Source organism: Canis lupus, chromosome 15 (assembly GCF_003254725.2).
Source record: "Canis lupus dingo isolate Sandy chromosome 15, ASM325472v2, whole genome shotgun sequence".
Taxonomy (NCBI): domain Eukaryota; kingdom Metazoa; phylum Chordata; class Mammalia; order Carnivora; family Canidae; genus Canis; species Canis lupus.
In genome coordinates this window covers 45,219,462-45,244,462 of record NC_064257.1, presented here as the reverse complement: position 1 = coordinate 45,244,462, position 25,001 = coordinate 45,219,462, and the positions used below count along the sequence as shown (strand labels likewise).

The following is a 25,001-nucleotide window of genomic DNA, read 5'->3' as shown; positions in this document are numbered from 1 at the left end:
AAGTCTATAATTCAGTAGTTTTCAGTAAATTCACAGAGTTGTACAACCTTCACCACAATTTAATTCAGATCATTTTTGTCACTCTATAAAGAAACCCCATACATAGCTCTTAGCAGTCTCTCTCCATTCCCCTTCTCACCAGCCTTTGGATATCACTAGCCTGCTTTCTGTTTCTATGGATTTGCCTATTCTGGACATTTTATGTAAATGGAATCATATGACACATGCTTTTATGACTGGCTTCTTTCATTTAACATGTTTTTAAGGTTTATCCATGTCGTGGCATGTACGACTAAACTTATTCTCTCTTATGGCAGAATAATATTCCCTTGTATGGATATACCACATCTTGCTTATTCATTAAATTAATAGCTGTTGGGGTTGTTCCCACTTCTTGGCTACTATAAATAATGCTGATATGAACATTTGTGTACAAGTTTTTGTGTGAATATATGTGTGGATGTATAATATTTTTATTTCTCTTAGGAGTGGAATTGCTTGGTCATATGGTAACTGTCTATCAAAATTTTTGAGGATCTGCCAAGTTGTTTTCCAAAGCAGGTGCACCATTTTACAATCCCACCAGCAACACACAAGGGTTTAAAGGTTTAAGTTTTAATTCACTGTATATTCCAACAAAGACAAGCCACGTATTTTTTAAATTTGCATTTCACATTTCATTATCCTGAACCATTTTGCACTTTCTAATGCAAAGACACAAAATATCTTCTCTTTACTGTGACATTAAATGAGATCATACTCCAGTGATTTTCCTATTTTATTTCTTTCAGCCAAGGAGAGATGACAGAAGCAATTAAATACTTGAAAAAAGTTGTGAAAATTGCAAGAAAAAATTTTCAAAGCCTAGATGTTGTGAGAGCAAGTACAATGCTTGGGGCCATCTACAATGAAAAAGTGAGTATATACACATATATACTTTCTTGTTGGGAGAAATCTGCAGTTTTCAAATTCTATTCCCCTTTTGACTCTCACCTTCCCACAATACATTATGCAGAATGACCCTAGGACCAGGACAGTAGAGCTTGGTTAATGCACAGGGCAGTTACTTCTTCTTCTTCCAGGACCTGAATGCCATCATGGGCATAGTCACCACTAGCTACTAAAAGCGATTCATATCTTCGCAGCCAGTGAAGATTCTAAGTAGTCTTGGATTTGAAAAGCAATAAAAACATTTCAATTAAAAGAATATCATTATAATGGTTGACTCTTACCTGCTGACACTAACATTGATCTCCCTTGCTCCAAATTCCCAGTTTATCATCTTTTTTTTAAATTTATTTATGATAGTCACACAGAGAGAGAGAGAGAGAGAGAGAGAGAGAGAGGCAGAGACACAGGCAGAAGGAGAAGCAGGCTCCATGCACCAGGAGCCTGACGTGGGATTTGATCCCGGGTCTCCAGGATCGTGCCCTGGGCCAAAGGCAGGCGCTAAACCGCTGTGCCACCCAGGGATCCCCAAATTCCCAGTTTATTAATTCAGCTGTGATGTCCCTGCTAGGTCCTTCAGGAGAAGAAAGGACAATCCCAGGAGTAATTCTGAAGGAAATGTGGAATTCCAGCATCCGACTGGTTATATGAAAGAAAAGAGAAACTCTAAAATAAAAGTATCTTATTCAAGAGGCCATTACTAGTGAAATGAATTGGTCATAATGTATTGGCCTTTTGATTTATTCTCTCTTGAATTTATCTTTTATTACCCAGATTTTTCTTTAAGAAACAGTATAAAAGCTTTTTTTCTTCTAGTTATAATTGCTGCTTTGATAATGAATAGGATCTATCATTTTTGAGGGCAGCTTCATTCTTAAACTATGTTTATACACCTTGTCTTAGTCATATTTGAGAGGTTGTGTACGTAGTGATAAAGGCACTAATTTCTGAGACTAAACTGGTGAAAAGCCTAGTTCTTTCACCTATAAGATCAGTGACCTAGGACAAATTACTTACCTTCTAGGTACCTCAATTTCCTCTCCTCATGAAGTTGTAAGTGTTGAGTTACTTAATGTAAGGCAGTTAGAATAGCACCTGGCAGGGGAAACAAGTGCCAGCTGTATGAGCCCTCATTATCCTGCACACATTTATGTGATAACTTACAATCCCCCTTTACCCAAGGCTCAGGGGGTTTAAGTAACTTACCCGAGGCCTCCGTGTTTCCAGATGGAAGTGGTATTCAGACCCATACTCTTAACTACTACAATCTTTTATTTGCCATATAATTGGCTTTGATGATTTCAGAATTATTTAGGCTTTTTTGTTTTAAAGAAATAGTTTGAAATTAATCTAAATGAGTGAAACTACCATCTTTAGTTCTTGCTATGGGAAGCATGCTTTCAAACAGGGTATATGATTTCTTTTTACACCCCTCTCGTTCGCTCTCCCTGGCTGATTTGCTTTCTCTCTTATTACTCACACTCATTAAACCTTTTTCTCTTGACTGTCACGCTCCTCCTTCCTTTCTCCTCCCCTACATACCTTGCTCTTCTCTCACGCCCCAGTCTTTCTGGTCTGCTCTCACTCTCTCGGTCGTCCTCTCCCTCTGATCTCCCCCACTTGGTTTCCCCTCTTTCTTTGTGCCTCCCCACCTGTCACCCCAGGTCTGTCTCTCCACTGTGTGCCCCTTCTGCTGCCCTATCTCTGTGATACTATGCTTCCCTGGTGACTCCTCTCTCCTGGATCTTGTATGTGCTTTTGTTCACTTTTCAGGACACTGTGCTGAAAAACAGATGAGGCTCATGCCTTGGTGAGGCTGGCAGCCCAGTAGAAGCTTATCCTGTAGTAGCAGAATTGGCATCCCTGCTTATACATAGTCTTACTTTTTAAAAGGATTGTTCTTTGAAACAAAAGTGCCCAAAACACAAATTACTTTACCTTCCCACCAAACAAAACCCAGAACTCAGTGTGTTAGCATAGCACAAATATCAAGCATCAGTCTTTATTTTCCTAACTGCAGAAAGTATAAGGAAAATAAAACAATAAACCCTTCTGGGGGATAATTTTTATATTTGCATTTTTAAGCTTTTTTGCTAAGAGTTTGTATCTCATTAGTATATATTTTATTCTCTGGTTATTCTTAGAGGAGAGTCTAATATCTTAAAGGCTAGAGACACAAATAAAATCCAAAGGCTATGTCAATTACCAAAAGTTAATGTTTTTACCATTTTGTCCCAATTCTAATATAAAATTTGGAGGATTCCAGGTATTCAGGCTATCTTCAAATATACAAGTTGATTCATACATCTTAGTGATTCCTTATTTTTTTTTTAAGATTTTATTTATTCATGAGAGACACAGAGAGAAAGAGAGGCAGAGACACAGGCAGAAGGAGAAGCAGGCTCCATGCAGGGAGCCCGATGTGGGACTCCATCTCAGAATTCCGGGATCATGCCCTAGGCCGAAGGCAGGGGCTAAACTGCTGAGCCACCCAGGGATCAACAATGATTCCTTTTTTTTTTCTTTATGTAATAAATTGTCAATGATAAATAGTATAGTATTTTAATAGGCTTTTTTGTTTCTTTGTTATTTTTTGTTTGTTTTAGTGAGGGGGAGAGCACAACAGGGAGAAGGGCAGAGGCAGAGGGAAAGAAAGAATCTCAAGCCGGCTCCACACCCCATGCAGAATGCTGGGCTGGATCTCATGACCCTGAGATCATGACCTGAGCTGAAATCAAGCATCGGATGCTTAACTGACTGAGCCACCCAGGTGCTCCTTAAGTATACAGTACTATAACAATTTTATGACATCACAGACTTCAAAACAAAACTTATGGATGTTTCTTAATGATATTAAATGCCTTTATTCCATTTATACACCTGAACAACCTCATGAGCTGTTTGCCACTTGGGCACATGAATTCTTTGATCCTCAGTTTTGTCATCTTCAAGTGTCAATAACAAGATACCTAGCAAAACTATATAAAGATTAGAAATTTATAGATATGGAAGGGTGCCCAAATTCCTAGTGCATGTTGGGTACACAAAAGCACTTAGACTTTGCTTCTTAATATAGTCAAGTTCAATCTCTTCTCCCAACTTCAGACTCATATCCTACTGCCTGCCTGACATCTTCACTTAGATTGTTTCAACCTGTTAGAACCTGAACTCATCATTACCTCTAAATTCTATCCCTTTATTGATGTTCAATGATGATAAACTATGATTCAGGTATTTTCTAGGCGAACCTCTCTTCTTTAGTCTATGAGCTCCCTCTTTCTGACCTCATCTAGGTCCATGGCTTTAAATAGCATCCATATGCTGATGACTCCCAAATTTGTATCTCCAGCTCTGATCTCTCCTTGGGATTCCACACTTGTAAATCTAACTGCTTGCTTAGCATCTCTGCTTGAATGTCTAATAGATCTCTCAAATTTAACATAATTCCTTCCTCCCAGTCTTCTCCGTCTGAATAAATGGCATTATTATTCATCAGCCCAGTTGCTACAAGGCAAAAATATGGATATTCTTTGATTCTTTTCTCCTTCCTGCCCCATATCTAATCCAGAAGCAAAAATCCTGACATTTATGCCACCAAACATATCTGAGATCCACCCACTGCTCTGGATCTTCTACAATCATCCCATCATAAATAGAATTTGTGACACTCTTATTTTCTCACCTGCACTACTGCAGTAAATTCAAGCTCATTCCCCAATTCTCGCCCATATAATCCAATCTCTACAGAGGCCTAAGTAGTCCTTTTAAACGTAAATCAAGTCGTGATATTTCTCTGCTTAAAACACTTCCATTACTTCCCATTCTTCTGAGAACATAAATATAAATCCCACCCCAACCTGAAATATTCTATGTGAGATAGACACCCCTTCACCCCATCTCAGACTTCATTTCTTCCCACTCTCCTTCTTATCCACTCCGCCAGAGCCAAATGGACTTTGTGAAGTTTTTCAAACATGTAGAGCTTGTTCCTGCCTTAGGAAATTTTTCTTAGCTGGAATGCCCTACATGGAATGTTCTCCAGTCCGAGCTTCATATTGCTAGCTTATTGTCATCATATCTCAGTTAAATCCCGCATCTTCAGAGAGGCCTTCCCTTGGCAACCCAACTAGAAGCAGCCACATGGGTGAGGGTTCAAAGGTATAAGCTTCCTGTTCTAAAATAAGTCAGGCAGCCTGGGTGGCTCAGCGGTTTAGCGATGCCTTCAGCCCAGGCTGTGATCCTGGAGACCCTGGATCGAGTCCCACTTCGGGCTCCCTGCATGGAGCCTGCTTCTCCCTCTGCCTGTGTCTCTGCCTCTTTCTCTCTCCTCTCTGTGTTTCTCATGAATAAATAAATAAAATCTTTAAAAAAAAAAAGTAAGTCTTGGGGATGTAATGTACAGCATGATAACTACAGATAATAATATTGTATTATATATTCAAAATTTGCTAAGAGTAGATCTTAAAAGTTCTCATCATGAAAAAAAATTGTAATTATGTGAGGTGGTATTAACTGAACTTATTGTGGTAACCATTTAGTAATATATGCTAATAGTCTAATGTTACACACCCAAAACTAATGTAATGCCATATATCCATTATACCTCAGTTTTAAAAAGCATATGAAGGTACTTTGAAAAGGTACTTGTATTTTGTAGTATAACTTGGCTTTATTGCTAGTTATAAGGAACACTTTAATCATAGCTACCGTTTCTGTAATTGGAGTCCTCAGACAAACACATTTTCTTGATCGAAAATGATGAAATCGAATCCACTATATTCTATTGAGTTTTCCAGGCATTTGAGAGAGAAACCAAAAAAATTCAATCAACAAATGTATCTGTTTTGTTGAAAAAAATGTTTTCTTCCACTTGACCAAAATGTTTGAAATCGCCACATTCCCCTTTTCTTTCATTGAAGTTCTGAAAGCTGCATGCCAAAATAAAAATTAAAAGAAAAAGAAAAGAAGTAGCCACCAAGTCACTCTTTAACATTACTTTAATATTCCATATAGCACTCATCTCATAGTTTTCTTGTTTATATTTTCTTATTGTTCTTTAATTTGGCTAGAATAGAATCTTAAGAAGAATAGGGACCATATCTGCCTTGTTTATTATTTTGTTTCAGATTCTAAATGAGAAGGTGGCACAGAGTTGGTGAGCAAAAGGATAAGAATTCTTTGAACCAATCAATAAAATTGTAACCAGTTTTATCCATCCAGAGAGTAGGATTCTCTCACTTTAGAAATTCCAAACTTCTATTTCACTTTTGGGCAATAATTCTGAAAAATTGTACTGAATCTTTAAATGCAAACCTGGTACTTGCCAGTCTGCCTTTTAAGACTTCTACATACTGCCCTCATCATCTCTTTTCTGGCTCCATATTTCTCATGCAATGTATTCTAATTGTATTCTTTATAATCTTTTCTAAGAAATAATATTAAGACCACATTTATAAGACTGTACTTGGAAAAATATTAGAATTAACTTCTCTAGTTATTATAGTGTTGTTATAAAGTTAGCACATCTTTAAAAGATCATTTATCCTAATTAGTTTACCTTTTACTATATAATCATAGACAATGGGCCACCCATCCCCCCTCCTGATGTGATCAATTAGTCAAATCAGAGAGCTTTAGGGAAAATAACTAGATATAGGCCCTTTACGAGACTTTTCACTCCCTAATAAAGATCAGATAATAATCACATAGTTAAATGTGTAAAAAATGGTTTTTCCTCAGTACTAGGAAAATGTTCACTTATTTTTGAGCTTGCTTATTGGATAGAGTGACATATTAGACACACTGAGAAAGATCTGGTAAGAGTCAGAATAATGCATGAAAATTCTACAGTATAGTGTAATAATGCAAGCTTAACAAAGGTCTATGATGGCATCAAGATCCTGTCCTGACATTGTCCCCTAAATGCTTACCAGTGATGTTTATAATACCAAGTTCTCTTTTCCAAAAGATGCATTCAATAAGTGATTAATTCACTTATATATTCTCAAATTCATATTTAAGATTGCCAAGATTAATTACTAGAGTCTTCTGAATTTTATAATAGGGTAAGGATTAACTGATAACAGAATTGAACTGTAGAACATTGGACAGAACCTTTGGAGAAGAGATTAAATTTAGATATTAAACTCTTTAAGAAGAGAAAATCTAGAAATGCAATACACATTAAAAAAATCTCATTCCAAAATGGTATGTATAAAAATGCTTGCATCTGAGAAGAATTAATGTATTTCCTTAATAGGGTTTTAAACTAGAAAAATTTAGGCTGATACCAGTTTTATGGTAGTTGTGTATGTGCCTAATGATGGAATACTAGGCTCAGGTAAGAATAATTATATGTAATTACAATTATAATTAAATAATTACGAATAATGATAATACTCCTATTTTAGTGGGGAAAACACTTGTTTAAAAAATGTAATATAAAATTTAGGCATAGTAAATTCTGTTAACTGCTGAATCCCCACTGCCAGGCATGGAGCTTGGTACATAGTAGTTGCCTGATGAATGAGTTAGTTCATTCTAACATAATAATATATAAAATAATTCTGGAAATTTAAATATATGTCCATTTACTTATGGTCCCTAATTTCCTAATTAAGACTTTCATCGAAAGCAATAAATAGCTTAATGCTTAGAAGTATAATTAGAACAACAGTTAGATATTTATACTTCTCTGTTTTTAAAAATAGAAGTGTTTGGTCTAGTCACATATGTTCATCTGTTTTATCTTTTTTCTTTGCTGTTCAGCAGAACAATCCAAAATTTTAACTAGTTTTATTGTCATCTTCAATGTCTATATTCTTTCTCAATCACATAATTTTCTTGCCATACAAATGTCTCTGATATCCTTTTATTTTTTAAGTAACCGTATTCTCATATAAGTTCTATGTTTTACACTTCGAAATAAAAGAAATAATTTTTCACCTCAATGAACCAAAATTATTATTGATTAAACATAGAGAGGCTGTTTAAAGGAGTAAGTTTAATTGGAATGGGCCATTTTAACAAAGAGTTCACAAAACTCTCCTTGTGGGTCTATAACATGGTATTATACTGCTAGTGTAACATAACCATCATGCAAATCCTTTCTCCCCTCCTCCTTCTAGCAATATCTGTATCCAATCGGTATGCTGTCAGTGTGCCATGACTATACAGAGGTGCATGGAGTTGAGTGTGCATTTTGCCTGTACTGATGTGTGGTATAGGGCTCCTCCAATGGTGTTTGTATTACCAGTTCCTTCATAAAATGTGAGAAAATCATTTGAAAACTTATAATAAAATATTCCCTCTTAGAAGGGCTTCATCTCAAGTGTGTGCATGCATGTTTTCTAATGTGTGAGAAAGAGAAGAATAAGAAGGGAAGAGAAGGGAGGAGCAGACAGAAGGGGAGATGAAATAAGACAAGTCAGTGAAGAAAGGAAACTTGGTTCCCTAGAGTCTTAAAAGTGCAGGTTCAATCCTAAAAATGATAGCCTCCACTGAGAAAAACTTTTTCACAAGGATTTTTAGAAAATTTGGAGGGTGGCAGAATATAGGGTCTTTTTTGATGCTCAATTTCATTATTTGTAGAAAAAGAATAGTATTTCCTCACAGGATGACTTAGGAAAGTTAATGACATAATATATGAAGTACTTAGCACTGGTCCTGACACTTTGAAAACTATTGTGGACAATAGGTTTTAGGAGGATAGGAGACCAAAAAAAAAAAAAAAAAAAGCCCATAAAACCCAAGAAACAAAAAAACACCTCGAATTTTTGCAATGAAATGCTGTAAAGGACTTAGAGGAGAGATGAACATTTAAATGACCATGAGCTGTGCTAGTGCCATCAGGATCATATTTTTTAGAAATCTTGAATACCTCCAATGTTCTTAGTCAAGAATGATAATAAGCAAACGGGGAAAACAAGAACGATGACCAAATCAGCAGATAAATACATCTATTTTCAGTGGCCACTGATTAAACAAATTGGTTGAAAATGATCTCTTGCTGTGACTGAAACAGCAACTGGTTAAAAATACTTCATTAGGGGCAGCCCTGGTGGGGCAGCGGTTTAGTGCCGCCTGCAGCCCGGGGTGTGATCCTGGAGACCAAGGATTGAGTCCCACATCGGGTTCCCTGCATGGGGCCTGCGTCTCCCTCTACCTGTGTCTCTGCCTCTCTCTCTCTCTCTCTCTCTCTCTCTCTCTCTCTCTCTCTATGTCTCTATGAATAAATAAATAAAATCTTAAAATAAATAAAAATAAATAAAAATACTTCATTAGGAGAAAAGGGAACCCTCTTACACTGTTGGTGGGAATGTGAACTGGTGCAGCCACTCTGGAAAACTGTGTGGAGGTTCCTCAAAGAGTTAAAAATTAGATCTGCCCTACGACCCAGCAATTGCACTGCTGGGGATTTACCCCAAAGATACAGATGCAGTGAAACGCCGGGACACCTGCACCCCGATGTTTCTAGCAGCAATGTCCACAATGGCCAAACTGTGGAAGGAGCCTCGGTGTCCATCAAAAGATGAATGGATAAAGGAGATGTGGTTTATGTATACAATTGAATATTCCTCAGCCATTAGAAATGACAAATACCCACCATTTGCTTCAATGTGGATGGAACTGGAGGGTATTATGCTGAGTGAAGTAAGTCAATCGGAGAAGGACAAACATTATATGTTCTCTTTCATTTGGGGAATATAAATAATAGTGAAAGGGAATAGAGGGGAAGGGAGAAGAAATGGGTAGGAAATATCAGAAAGGGAGACAGAACATGAAGACTCCTAACTCTGGGAAACGAACTAGGGGTGGTGGAAGGGGAGGAGGGCAGGGGGTGGGGGTGAATGGGTGATGGGCACTGGGTGTTATTCTATATGTTGGCAAATTGAACACCAATAAAAAATAAATTTATTATTAAAAAAATACTTCATTAGGTAAATCCAATGCTACAAGTAGGAAAATTGCATCCAAATCAATGGGATCACTCTTCCCCAAACTTATTTTTGCTACCATTTATCAGGTTGAGCCATATGAAAATGCTATCATTTGACCATTTTTAACTTGTTTCAAATAGTTCAACTTAGTAGATAAACCTTTTTTAGTATCTTAATTTCTAGATATTGTATAATTAGTAATCACAGTTTTTTAAGAGAACCTTATTCTAATAGAGACCCTGCCCTCCATCTCTTTTTTTTTTTTTTTTTTTCCATCTCTTTCTTCTAGAAGATGAATGCTCTAACAGTTGAAAGATCAGTGTGGTACATGCCACAGTGAGCAGATATGTGGAATGGTAGAATGAAAAATTAAGAAAAAAATGATTTCTCTTACGTTTTTAGGGATACTACAACAAAGCTTCCGAATACTTTCAGCAAGCTTTTGACACAACAGCAGAGCTAACAAACTTGCGTCAAATGGATGAGACGAAAGTTCATTATGGAATAGCAAAAGCTCATCAGATTATGCCGAGAGTTAACAATTATATCGAGTCTGCAGATCTCACTAGCCTTGACTTCCTGCTGTCCTGGAAGGAAAGTAGAAGCAAAATTGCATGTGAACCAACTATTGGTAAGACTTTGGTTTTTGAAAACACTTCAGTTTTTGTGTCATTCTTAATGGCTCCATTGGTGATTTTGATTTTATTGGTAATTTTAATTTTATCTATTCTTTACTACATAAGTATTGGATGTGCCTTCATGCTATCTTGTACCTTTGATGATAAGGAAAGCAAAATGTGGTAATGATTAGTTAAACCTGACAAGTTTTTTTTTTTTTTCGGTTGTCTTAAATACTCAATATGCACTAATCAGTTGTAAGGAATGTGAGATAAGCTTGTGTTTTTCTAAAAACGTTCAGTGCTATACCTTATTGACAAGAACAAGTCACAGATGTCAATCAGTATTTAATGCAATTAGTATTGTACTCTTTACTAATGGAAGTAAATTTTCCTATATTTGAGCAATTCAAGTTAGAATATTAACTTAGAAAAATTTAATATTAATTCTTCTTAACTCCACTTCTTTTCTTGTGTACTTTTTCTTGTGACAATTAGTCAAAATAGTAAATTAAAAACAAATAACTAGAGGTGATGTGAGAGTCACTTTTATGTGTCAACTTGAACTAGGCTCCACTAGTCCTCAGTTAAGAACTTCAGAATAGGGACAGCTGAGTGGCTCAGCAGTTAAGCATCTGCCTTCAGCTCAGGTCGTGATCCTGGGGTCCTGAAATCTAGTCCCACATCAGGCTCCCTGCATGGAGCCTGCTTCTCTCTCTGCCTGTGTCTCTTCCTCTCTCTCTGTGTCTCTATGAATAAATAAATAAAATCTTTAAAAACAAAAAGAACTTCAGAATAGGATTTTTAAAATTTGTAACAGTATTGCTTATGACAGAACTTTGGGTTACATAATTGTTGGTAAGTCAAACTTTTAAAAAAAATTTTAAGATTTTATTTATTTATTGGAGAGAGAGAGAGCATGAAAGGGAGGGAGGGCAGAGGGAGAGGGAAGAGGGAGAAGCAGAGCTGAAATCAAGAGTCAGAAGCTTATCCAATAGAGCCACCCAGGTGCTCCAGTAATTCAAACTTTTTAAAGCAAAATATTTTAGGGATGCTTTGGAATATCAAATGGAATCATAGGCAAAATTCTGTTATGGAAAGAAACATCTCCTGCTTGGAACTCTCTTTTCTCCCCCCTTAGGTCATTTAGATGAAACAATAAGCTCGTTGGTATTTATTTTCTCCATAGAATAAATAGTAAATAACAGTCAGTTGGACAAAGGAACTTTATTGCTTCTTTTACATTAGTAGAATGCCACTTACCACCGTCTGTCCTCTCGTTATGAAATGAGTAAAGGTCTCATTCCAAATATATGTATAAGATAAAGTCTTTAAAAAACAGATGGCTTGTTAAATTTCAATGTGCTCAAGTGCCCAACAAATATTTACAGGTAACTATTAACTAACCACTTTTTTTTTTTTAACTAACCACTTTTAGATAATATTGTGGGGTTGGAGTTGGAAGTAAGTTGTGTCGTCATACATTTGAGAGCTTGTTCTGTAGTTTTGAGTTATCTTCCCTTTACTCCCTCATATTGTCTGCCCAGGAGTTAAAACAGAGGAAATATGATCCATCTATCTATTAGATTACTTCTTCTGATAAAAGGTTTGGTAGAGAATAAGTTGGGCTACTCACTTTTTCAGATTTACTTGAATCAGCCCTAGCCATCATCCTAATAATCATGAAAAAAATACTCAAAACTAGCTTCTCTGGTCAGAACCATGGGTCTGTTTGCTGCAATCCTGTTTGGGACTTTTCAAAATTCTTTTTGTTTTTCTTTATAAAGCTATCTTTTTAAAAATTCTTTTTACATTTTATCTCATTTTTGATAAGGGTGTTTTGGGTTTCACAGGGCTTAGGAGTAAAGCAAAAAAAAATGCATTTCAAAATATTATTCAGAGAGTAAGAACTCAGCTATTCATATGATGGGGAAGATTAAATTCTCTGAAATGCTATAAAAGTACACCCCTTCCTGATTCATTTGACTGAGATTAGAAATCTATGCATTTATGAGCTACATCGTTATAAAAGTGAAGAATAATAATCTTTCAGATTCAAATATAAATGAGAAGTTAATTCTTCTACTACCGACATGTTTAACATTTTTAGTGATAGTTGTTCTATTTGGAAATAAAGCCTATAGGACGCTTGTTTACATAGACATATTTTAGTTCAAAATACAGTAAAATCTGCTTTGTAAATAGTTCAAATATCTTTCTTCAATCACACCTCTTATTATTCTTTGTTCTGCTTCAAAACCTTCATTGGATTCCTACTGCCTACGAATTATGTACGAGCTTCTCAAGGTTTTTTTGACCACCTCCTTTCCCTTGACTACCCCTTCGTGCCCCAGATACCCACCACATACATTATTATCACCTTACTTCCAACTCCAACCCCACCCAGAGAAATCTCACTGGTCTTGCAAGGTCCTTCTCCAATGTTGAAATCCTCCCTGATCCCTGCCTTACTTGACTGTTGTCTCTTCTCTCTGTTCCCACATTGAGTGCCATTCATTTCTCTTCAAGTACTTTTCATTTGCCATATTTACATCTTATCATGGCCATTTCTGTAATTGCCTTATCTTCCCAGTGAGAGTACAAGTGTCTTGAAAACACATTATGATTTTGGGTGTTTCCTACAAAAGAAGGCATAATGTCTAACATCTGCTAGGTACCAAGTAAATATTTGTTAAATTAAATAGAATTCATAATGAGTATGTATGTCCTAGCCATGAACGAGTTTGCACTAACCACTTTTTAAAACAGGATTCATAGTTCCACGCCTCCTTGGAGAAACAACAACAACCAAACAACTATGATCCAATACTGTTTTGATTACCATGTGGTTATACCATGAATGCAGGACAACACCAACTGTCATGTTGACAAAATGAAGAAATACAGAAATATTATTTGGAAATCTGAGCAGCTTTTAGGTTTTCAAATTTTGCCTTTCTTCTCCAAAGAGGCATCTTTAATCTTGCCATTGAGGGGTCCCGTGTATTCAGAAAAAAGCAGATCAAAGATTTGAAAGATACATTATAAAAGCTGTGCAGTTATCTCCACCTCTGAGACTTACATCCTCCAAACAAATCATTAGCTCACAGAGCAGGCAATATTCCTTTAAGCAGAGGAACATGACCCCCTAAGGGAATAGAGCAGTGAGAGCACTCAGGTCTCTAGATAAAATAGAACAGTGATTCACCAGCAATCATCTCTCCTCTTTGTACCTTTCAGAGGGAACACAGCAAATATAGGAACCTTCTTACCATTCTAATACTCTCGGATGCAGTTGCAATGATTTCACATTCCTCCTTCCCTTTCTAATAGTAAAATAAGAGTAGCTTCTCCTCCCAAATTTAGGAATTTAGAAGGAATTCAAATTTATTGCAGTTCAATAAAATTATTCAAGCCTGAAGCAACAAAAATTGGTTGGCTCTGGAAGGATTAAGGGTCTATGAATTTCTGCTGATTTCTCCAGAAGATAGTTTATTTTTCCTACTGAAACTACTATGTCTACAATCATGAAATGTATTTTTTTTTTAATGAAAAGCTAATTCATCTTGCCTTGTGGAGATTATACACCCAGGTGTGGAACAGTGACAGAGAAGCAAAAGCTTTTCTTGTGCAACGTTAAAAGAAAAACTGTTAACTTAGAAATATAATTACAGCCATTTCGATGCCAACATGGTTAATCACTTCACTGATAATATCAGTAGCATGGTTTTAATGTACATTCTTATTTTAGTCAAATGTAAATTATATCAAAGAAACAGGATGCAAATCCTGAGTATGGGAATAGATGAATACCTAGCTAGTCAGTAAAGACACTGTTTTCTACAAAATGACATGTAAAGGTTTCCTTGAGTGTCAAAAATACCACTCTCATTTTACAAATCATTTAATATTCTTAAAAGAAAACAATCAAGACCATGAGTTTGTCTCTCAGGCCTTCGTTTATTGATTTAATGTTGAGTCGTTGGTTTAATGTAGAGCCACGTTTTCCTACCCTGTTCTTTGCTTGTATTTTTTATTCATGAACTCAGCCCTTTTAATGAATGTGAAAAAGCCACATTCATGAGTGAGCCTCATGTTCTATTATACTTTGATCAGCTACTTCAGTTAAATAACCCCAACAATGAGGAGAAAGTTCTGGAATTAGCCAAAAAGTCAGCAAGCAGGTTTTATAGCACCTTATTGTACAGAACAAACCTCTGTCTCTAATAAAGTGTTCAAAAACATGACACATAAAAAGATGCTGATGAAAAATCTGACTGAATCAAAGCTCATCCTACTGGCATTTTGGGTAATTGAGGGAGGATGTTATGCAAGAGTCCAGCGACCTGGGTTCTAATACCATATTGAGCACTAATTAGCTTTGTGACTCTGGGCAAAGTTTTCAATTCAAGTGTCTCTATCTGAGGTTCGAAATAGATCATTAATAAGATTTATCTGGAACTGCCAGTTCCTCAGTAGGAGCATCTCTAAATAAATATGGTATTTTAGTCCTTAAGAGTTCAATCTAGATTTTCATGAGTATTTTATTTGTTGTTTTTTCCCCATAAATACTTGTTTCTGTGGGTTTACACAAAAGGGAATTTTATTATGGTTATTATTATTACTACTACTATTTTAATATATCAAACAGCTGAAAAATTCCAGGTATAAATATTTGATCTTTCTGCTAGAATTTTTAATAAAGGAATTGCTAGCTATCTGCTGTCATACACAGTTTTACCTGTCCCTGGTTGGCACTGTTGAAGTCGCTAAACCTAGTGCACTATTTCATCTGCAAACTTTCAATCCATCCTCCTGTTTTCAACCCTGTGTCATACTTCCCCTCAGCACTTCTTCAACCCCTACCTTTTCCTCACTGTTTTGGGGGCCTCCGATTCCTGAAGATGCCTGGTTATCTATTCATTACTACCCCTTCTTCATGCACATCTGTTTGCGTCTGTCTCTACCCTCCTCAATCTGGCATCACTCCTACAGCCTCCTTCTGTCTTCTGAAAATGAGATAAAATCTTCTTGAGCTTTTTTGAGTTTAATGGAATCATGAAATTATTGAGCTGTGTGGTACTAAAGAAATTACTTGCTCCACATTTTTTATTTCCAATGTCCTCAGGTCCCGAAACATGCACTCATGCACTCATGTCTGAAAGACAAAATGGACGTATAATCTAGTTTTCTAGAATTCTAGTTCAGGAATTCTCTCAAGGTGTTGCATTTTTTTTGCAACATTACTTTATATTTAGTGGTCATGTCTAACATTTAAAAAGATTATGACAATTTAATTAAAGTCAGGATAAAAATAGTCATGGTGAAAAGAAACAAGTGGGACTCTCTTTCTGGCCAAGAGGTAGTAACAGGAAAAAGATTTACCCCCTTTCTTAAACAACTAAAAAAATAAACAAAATATATAAGACAATTGTTTGCAGAAATCAGACAACAGGCAGCGCAGGACAGTGATCCTTGAGAAAAATTATGAACACTGTTAGAAGAAATCAATCAGATAAATCTGATTCACACCATATTGTGAATGACTGAAAGTGTTTTAACCTATTCAGAGCAATTAGGATTTTGTAAACGTCAGAAGATTACCTATTGCCAGAATTTAGGATATTTGTAGTAGAGTGTATAATTGAAATCATTCAGGCAGTGTGGGGCAAAATAATTGTGGATAATGAGGCCAACACATGACCAGTCGTCTAAAGTCTGGGAACTCGCCCTAAATTCAACTTCTCCAAGCTACTCCTGAGTTTCAAAGCTTTCCTTTCTTCAATATAAATCTGTACATTTTTTAAAAGCTTATTAGAATTTTTAGATGACAGATCACTATCCCCTTAAAGAATCCGATGAAAGCTAAGGTCTCTCTCCTCTCTTCAGAAAAACCTACAATTATTGCATATGATTTCCAGAGTGTTCAGTAACCATTGCTCAAGGGGGTAGAAATTACAAGTGCTTACCAATATCTGGTTCTTTACTCTTGTGAGCACATGGAAGACTGCATTTTTCATCTGGCAGCTAAGCAGGGCTCCATGAGTAGTCCTGGCCAATGGTCAAAAGTTACTTCTGGGTGTAGGCATAGGAGAGCCTGCCTGAGATCCTACAGCTGATTTTTCTCCCTGCTGCAGTGATCATCGTGGAAGCATTATTAAAAATTATAGAGCAACAAGATTGATGCAGTAAACCTCTACATGTGGAACATTTGTCCTGGAATGCCACTCAGACCTGCAGCAGACTTTGTGTGAACACAGAATAATCTTTTATTGTGGTGAACCACTGAGATTTTCAGAGTTGTTTGTTAGTACAGCTTAATTTAGCCTGCCCTAACTCTACAAGCTTCGGGATTCTCCATGACGGCCCCTGGATAGCAGCATTGGGAGCTCCAGGGGGAGAACTGAGATAGCTATTTCTCTATATGACAGTTTATAAATTGTGTGTTTATAGGTTTTGAATCTGCTTGTGCCTTCTTTCTAAGGCAGAGATTCTTAAAAATCCTTTGTGTTTTACTTCCATTTCTAGTCACAGAAAACAAGTTTGATAAGACAAATGGGAGTTACACTTAAAATATATTCTTTATAGATTCTATGCTACTGTCAAAAAACTTAAGAGATGCATCTTTTCTCTTAATCTCATTTTAAATCATGATAGATTATCAAAGTACACTTCTAATAAATTTTAAGAAAGAGCTTAGAGAATTCAATGGCTTCTGTAACTGATAACAAAATAATTCCAAAGACAAAACATGCCAAAGAAGACAAAATCAATACTTAATTGTAGCCAAATTTTTAAATAAAAAGACTGCAGAGTGTGAGCCTGAATTTCAGATTTCTTCTTTTACATACAGTTCCCCCATCTTCATGTATTTTCTACAAGTGACACATTTGCTTCCTTAGGAATCAAAATTTTTTTTTTTCAGAAAACTAATACTTACTTTATTGGGAAATAATAATGTAGCTCTAGATCCCTCGGGTTGAAAGATCTTTTTTTTTTTTTCCTTTTTCCTTTTTTTTTTTCCCCCTTCTGAGAGCCTCCTTCTCTATCTGCTGCCTTGGTTCAATAAAAGAGAATTCTTGATTGCTCAAACAAAAACTATACTTCTTTTAGATTCTGCTCACAGTTCTTGGTAGCTGATGGTGTTACCAGTTTTAACTTTCCACAAGGTACACTGAAATCGCCACTTCCAAGAAAAATGTAACTGGGTTTTTCTAATCTGGTTTGTTTCAATTCCATCTTTAATTGCTAGTTTGAAAAGCTTATGAAAAGTTTTTTGTTTTTGTTTTTTTTTTGGTTGGTTAAACAATAGCAAAACCAGAATAAATGCCTGAGCTGTGCCAGTACAAGGCTAGGGTTTGAAGTTCTGAGAGAATCCCGTTGTCCCCTGTTTATATTTCTCTCATTCCCTGGGAGGGGTCTCACCCCTGCTTCCAGCTATGTCTTTTACCTTTGGTCATGGATTCCAAATACTGTGCCAATTTAGGTAAACACTTCCTTACCATTGCTAGAATTTGGGGGCAAAAAAAATCTTCTCAGATGTGTATTTAATCCTTGTGTAGTAAGGCTTTATTAGAACAATTCAGGTGATTCTTAATCCATACAATGTCTCCTGAAAAAAAGTGACATTAATATTTAAAACATGAACATATTGAAGGAACAAATTTTCTTAGCTTCAGATTTTTTCCTAAGTTTCTCTGATTTGGAGTACTGTGTGGGAATTTTTCTAATTACCTTTCACCTTTGTGTTCTCATTATTATGAAGTTTGATTTTTTTTAAGCCACATCAATCAAAAATTATATCCATGGTCCCAGGATTCATTTTCCTTTAAATTCTTTTACTCTGCTCTCCCTATATTTTTAACTCCCAGACAAGAGTGAATGTTTTTATAGTCTAGGTTCTTTAGCATAATTAATAGGAAAAAAAACGTATTTTTCATTGCAAATATTCTTTCAGAAATTAGAAATTATTTATAATGCCTCTTTATGATGACTGACTTGACTAACGGTGACTGGGTGTATATTTCACTTCTCATGGGTGATGTTTGCCTCCCGGGGATGGGTACAATGTGCTCAGTGTGGAAATATTGAGCAAGAATCTAATCAGAAGAAATGCTAGCATATTTCTTAATTTTAATGTCAGTCCATCCTGACCAGTGTCTTGACCTTCCTGAAATGAATCCTTGAAATACTGCAAATGTACATGAACACATTTACTTTCTGAATCCTCTGAACTACTGTCACAATGAAATAAACATTAAAAGCACTGACCAATATTCACCATCTCCAAATCCTTTGTCACTCACTACAGGATATTCAGGTATTTTCTTCCTTTCATTTTACTCTAATCTGCAATAAAAAAAAAAAAAATCTGAGCAAATAGATGTTCTCTCATCCTGCCCTTAAGGTAATCAAAGTTGGACTTTATCAAACCAATAGGGAAAACTAAAGTTCACTTACTTAAGTGTGATGCCTCTAAGGACTTGCATTTATTGACTTCTAAAATGGAATCAGGCACCCAAAATGAGAAAAAGATTGGTTAATGTTTGCCTTTAGTGAGATAAGTCTGATTTCTCTGTATTATGACTATGTGTTCCATTGTACCAGCAGCTAATAAAGTGTAATTTGTACTCTTATCAAAGGAAATTTAGTTCAACACTTTCAGAGGTCTTCCAGTCTTGTTTATTAGATGAGCTCCTGAGAAGGGATACACAATTTTCCTTAAATCTCCACATTTTCAACCCAGATATTAACATGATAATGGGGAGAAAAGCAGTGGAGAAGTAAGATGAAGCTTCAAAATCAGTAGTCAGGAAGAGGACTGGTGAGAAAAATGGGGAGACGAGATCAAATGGCCATTATAAAATTGGGGGGTTAATCTTTTTTACTGTTCAGATTTATTTGGCCCAAGTTTTTGCCATCACCCACTAATAGAACTATGAAAAGGAGGAAATCAGCTATACAATAGAAGCTATTATGTCCAACCTTCAGTTATCAAATAAAGTTAAAAAACAAAATTGATAAACATAAAACATTCATTGTGTCAACTACAATATGAACAAAAGAAACATTTATTCTTAGAACTCTTAGGGACAGATGAACAGATTTATATTATGATTTGATCATAGGAAATCTTTCTAAAAATATGGATGTCCACATAACTCTATTAACTATACCTCATCTGAATGGATTCTCTTGCTTACTCACCTTCATCCAGGGCTTTACATTGTAATCTTATTTGGAGATTTATTTGATGAAATGTGAACATAGTAATATTCCTTAGTAATTTGATTGGCAGGAAATAGAGAACAAAACACATGCACAGCTTTTTAATAATTTATAATTACTTACATGAATCTACTAAGTTTAGGCACACAATTATATGACTAATTATGTTGAAAATCCAAGTGGATGCTTAAATAGATGACCATGCCCTGAGGCCTTTCCAGTTGTTTCTGCTGTCTCATTTAACCATGCAAATGTTATTAAGCATTCCTGGCTAAAAATTTTCAAGCATGTGCAAGTGTAATTGCATAGATAATTATGCATAATACTGTCACTTTCTATATCTAACATAGGAATTTTCCTCTTAAAAAATAGATCATCTTTGTACTGGGTAGCTTTCTCTGTACATGCCAACAAAAACATAATTTGTAAAAGATGGGTGGACCAAAATCTATTGCTCTTTCTTCAAAATCTTTTGCTCTTCTTTAGCACATTGATTTGAAGTAAAACAGAAAGATCAAGCCATATACTAAAATTAAAACAAATTTTAAATACCTATAAATGCAATGATGTATATTTACAAATAGATCTAGCTGAAGGGTATTTCAATAACTAGATAGACGTAAATATTTATACAAACTTGATAACAGGGATACCAAAGGGATCCGTATGTGGCAAATCATTCAGGTTTGTATGTTCTAAAGCCATGTTTATATAACTGCAAAAATAAAAAAAAAATGTCCAGAAAAAAAAATGAAGTAGCACATACACGTGGGCAGGTTAATTTCTTGTCATGAGCAGTCTTAAGGAGGTTTTAGAATCTGGGATCCTGCCTGACGCCACCCCTTGCTGGGTGGACCCTGCGCAGCGCAGCTCCCAGCTCCCCGTCTGCCTCCAAACCCAGCTGGGTGCGCGGGGTGGGTGGTGGGGCCCGGGGTGGGGGTTGGGGGGCGCAGGAGGGCGGTAGGAGAAGGGAGTGGGGGGTAGAAGAGGGTGGGGCCTGGGGAGGGATAGGAGAAGGGGGTGGAGCGGGGGCGGGGCCGGGGTAGGAAAAGGGGGTGGGGCCGGGGCGGGGGCGGGGCCAGGGTGTAGGAGAAGGGGCGGGCCCGGGGGGGAAGGGTGGGGCCTGGGGGTGGGGCCTGGGGAGGGATAGGAGAAGGGGGCGGGGCGGGGCCGGGGTAGGAGAAGGGGGTGGGGCGGGGGCGGGGTAGGAGAAGGGGGTGGGGCGGGGGCGGGGCCGGGGTGTAGGAGAAGGGGGCGGGGCGGGGCCGGGGTAGGAGAAGGGGGCGGGCCCGGGGGGGAAGGGTGGGGCCTGGGGGTGGGGCCTGGGGAGGGATAGGAGAAGGGGGCGGGGCGGGGCCGGGGTAGGAGAAGGGGGTGGGGCGGGGGCGGGGTAGGAGAAGGGGGTGGGGCGGGGGCGGGGCCGGGGTGTAGGAGAAGGGGGCGGGGCGGGGCCGGGGTAGGAGAAGGGGGCGGGGCGGGGCCGGGGTAGGAGAAGGGGGTGGGGCGGGGGCGGGGCCGGGGTGTAGGAGAAGGGGGTGGGGCCGGGGCGGGGGCGGGGCCGGGGTGTAGGAGAAGGGGCGGGCCCGGGGGGGAAGGGTGGGGCCTGGGGGTGGGGCCTGGGGAGGGATAGGAGAAGGGGGTGGGGTGGGGGCGGGGCCGGGGCCGGGGGTAGGAGAAGGGGCGGGCGGGGGGGGGGGTGGAGAAGGGGGTAGGGTCGGGTCGGGGCCGGGGCGGGGCGGGGCCTGGCCTGGCTGGCGGGACTGGGGCTGGGAGGCGAGTGGGAGCGGACTCCCAGGAGCCAGCCCCACCGGGAACAGGTTTCCACTTCAATGTAGAGAGAGTTTTTTGAACCCGGGAAGGGAGGTGTAGATGCTGGCTGGCAATCCCTAGAAGTAGTGCTAAGTGCTGTGAAATAAAAATAAAGCGGGTGAAGAGGACAGACCGGGTTGGGGGGCCGGGGGCCCGAAGGTTCCGAGAAGCCCCTCCGAAGAGGCTGGTTTGCAGAGAGACCTGTTTGAAAGGGCAGAGCGAGCCTGGACAAGGCATCCGGGGCCCGAGAAGGCCAGGGCGGTGGGAGCAAATGCCGCGCGGGGAACCGGTGCGGTGGGAGAGGGACCCCCTGAGTTTCGAGCAGCAGCCAGTTAGGTTAGGCCTTTCGGGCCCTAGTGATGACTTGGGACGCCATTCCGGCCCGGCTGTGATAGAACATTCTCACTGAGGTCTGAGAATAGGACTCCGAGATCCTTCCTTTTCAGAAGGGTCACTTTGGCTGCGGTGCCAAAAACAGGTTGTAAAGCAGTGGCCTTTTTTGACTAAAACCTACAGTAAGATGTATTTTTTTTTTTTTTTTGCCTTGTGACAATAGAATACATATTTGAATCGAGAGTTCCACGAAACAATACCTATGTCGTGTGGGGCTCTTCGGTATTTCTCTGTTGTAGTCTAGCTGAGTCTATTTCACGTTTTAATGATTTTCAAAGCAATTATAAGTAGAAGGTCATTAGGAGGAAAAAATGACGTGGAAGTGAAAATTGTTCTATTTGTTGCACTTTCTATTATGATGCAAGCATTTTAAAATACCCTGTGGAAAATTAAACTTTGCAAAAAGCCCTAGGCATCTTCTCAAGCGTGCAACTCAAGGACCTTTGTATCAAAACTCAAGGACCTTTGTATCAAAATGTCCTGATTGGTGGTGGGAGGAGTTGTTAGGCCTCACCACAAACTTAAGAATCTCCATCGCAGGGGCTTGAGAATCTGCTTTTGACAAGCTCTCTAGATGATTCTTAATGTGTGAGAACTGCTCTAAAGTTTTTCAGCTTTTAAAGTGATGATAATGCCAGCTTAGTTTTTCTGCATGAATATGTGATACTTCACTCATGTATGTAAGCTCGCTGAGTGGATCTTCAGATGACATTTCTCAGCAATATTATACATTCACATATGAAATATGAAAAGCACTTTAAACCAGGACATCTATTCCTTTCACAGACTTTAGGTCTTTATTTTGAAAACAAGTGGAAGTTCTGGAACTCATCCTCCCTGCCAATTGTTATTTGTCACTTCATAGCATTTATCAGAAATAATCATCTTTTTCTCTACCGTTCCTTTCTCCCTCTAAATGTTTCGATAACTTCACATCCCCCAAAAGCTTTGCTACCCGTGTTGAAATGTTAAATAGCATGTATTCACAACCCTACAATCCTAAGTGGGATATAACAGCATCATTTTTCACTAGGTTTGCACATCACTGATTTTCACTAAACATCATCCTCCACTGTGGCATGGGTGGAATTTCTCATCATGTCCTTTGTTTTTGATGCACTCTGGATACAACAGGTTAGGTGACGCTAAGCAGCCGTGTTACGGACCACACACGTGCAGAATCAGAATCAGGCTTCGGCCCGGCACAGCTGATGTTTGTACAGAATTGAGCTTAAGATGTCATAAAGTCACTTTGTAAAGTGTTTTCCATTTCTGCGTTTGCTTTTGCTGTGGCTGGAACAATGCTCCCCACATCAGTGGTATCACCGTAGCAAAGCCTGTCACCCCAACATTATCCTCACCCCTTAGCCAAAGTGAGCTATCCTGACTCCTATGTCCATATGTCAAAGGAATCGTCTCCCATTGATGCAGCTTCCAAAACAAAAAAAGGGACAGAATTCTCCCGTGTTCCGGAGGAAAGATGGGGTTAAAGTGGACTGTATTTCAGAAAGTGTTCGGCTGACTTGCCACGTGGGGAGAGACTGCAGTCCTAGCTAATGACTGGAAGGTGCGGAATCCTCAGGTCTCTCAGGTGGTTTCAGCCGATCAGTTTCAACAGAATGATGAAAAGGTTGAGATAAAATAAACTGACAGTTGCTACTCATCGTAGGCAGCAAGCTGTACCCAGGCAGCTGAGACCCTGGGAGCCCTCTTTTTAAACAAAGGCTTTCACTGCAGTGAGCAATGAACTCCAAATAAAAAAAAAAAAAAAAATGGGGGCAGATTGGCAGCTGGTGACCGACAGGAGGAGGGAAAGGAGGGAAACTGGGAAACACAGCAATTGTTGGCTAATTAGAAGCCATTCCCACCTACTTAATACCAACCCATTAAGCAGAAAACACTTTTCATCTTTCTCTCCTGCTACACATGACATTATACTCCAATCAATAACCTCCCACTGGCTGCCTCAGTGCCCACAAATGAATATACTGCAAGTTTAAGAATGCAGTAATTGATTTGGGACAGTGAAACTGCAGCTTTCACAGTATATTTTCTGAAGATACTAATGCAGTGTTTGTGATGCTTAGGTAAAATAATTACATCTGTAAACTGACAGCTGTCAAAAATGGAAAAACATAAGAGAAAACCTAAGCATGGTAGGTGTGTTTGAGTCTTAATAGCAAACAATCATGTAAATCACTACCTCCCTCCTCTTTTGGGAGAATAACTCAAATATTTGGCTTAATAAATTCACTGTCACTACCACTACCACTATTTCAACCCTCTACACCACACACACACACAATTTATAAGATGACATGTGGGAAGTATAATAAGTGTACATAAAATTATCTTGTGTTATGTTTGAGAATGATTTTAATAGAATTCTTTCATTGGTCCCACTTTTAAGCTTATGAGAATTTATCTTAACAACTCAGACTCCTGGAAATTTACCCCAACACAGTAGATAATTTTCATGTACCATTACCTTCATATTATTTTGAATAATTTTCTATCTTCTCTTTATAGGGGAGTTTGATGACTCTCAGAAACAGATCCTATCTTAAATAATATTTACATAAAAACATTTTCCCTGTTTTAGTTATGTGACTTTTATAGTTTTTTTCCCCCCTGAACCTAAATATCAGCTCCTAAATTCTATACATATTTTCTCACCCATATTAAGTCACTTCCTTCAATTCCTATACACTATTTCTGGGACATTGATGATGATGTTAGCCAAATAGTTACAGATGTTGTAGTAGGGGGTAAGAGAGAGGAAAACAGATTGTTCCTCTATGCTATGTCAAAATAAAGGAACAAATAGGATTTCAGAAACTGAGGTTTAAATTCATTTTACTAAAGGTGGTGATATGAGACTGCCTTGGAATTTCTGAATAGGAACTTCAGTAGGGAGAACTTATTAGAAATTAAGCTGGTCCAAAGAGCAGAGCATGGTGCTATGGTTTTCTGTGTGCATAAAACAAATGAGGTAAGATCCAAATTATGCTTCTATTAGGTATAAGTAAAATGGATTAAGCTTTGTAATTTATTGAAATGTGTTATT

At 38.2% G+C, this 25,001-nt stretch overlaps 1 protein-coding gene and 1 long non-coding RNA gene across 6 annotated transcripts in view; one reads left to right on the top strand and one right to left on the bottom strand.

Annotated features, from left to right (window-relative positions):
• Window positions 1–25,001, top strand: part of TTC29 (tetratricopeptide repeat domain 29) — a 245,925-nt gene that overhangs the window by 144,573 nt on the left and 76,351 nt on the right. For 4 of the 5 annotated variants that reach the window (XM_025439028.2, XM_025439029.3, XM_049094169.1 and 1 more), the window contains 2 exons: window positions 792–915; window positions 10,290–10,518. In XM_025439028.2, coding sequence (XP_025294813.1) covers window positions 792–915; window positions 10,290–10,518 — 353 coding nt within the window. Of the gene's footprint in view, window positions 1–791; window positions 916–10,289; window positions 10,519–16,641; window positions 16,704–25,001 lie in introns of those variants that run through there. The other variant, XM_025439031.2, reaches the window with a different exon arrangement.
• Window positions 17,733–19,186, bottom strand: LOC112654472 (uncharacterized). The gene is made up of 3 exons (XR_003133055.2): window positions 18,965–19,186; window positions 18,776–18,853; window positions 17,733–18,116 (listed from the first exon to the last, which is right to left on the bottom strand). It is a non-coding gene; the product is annotated as an uncharacterized LOC112654472 (long non-coding RNA).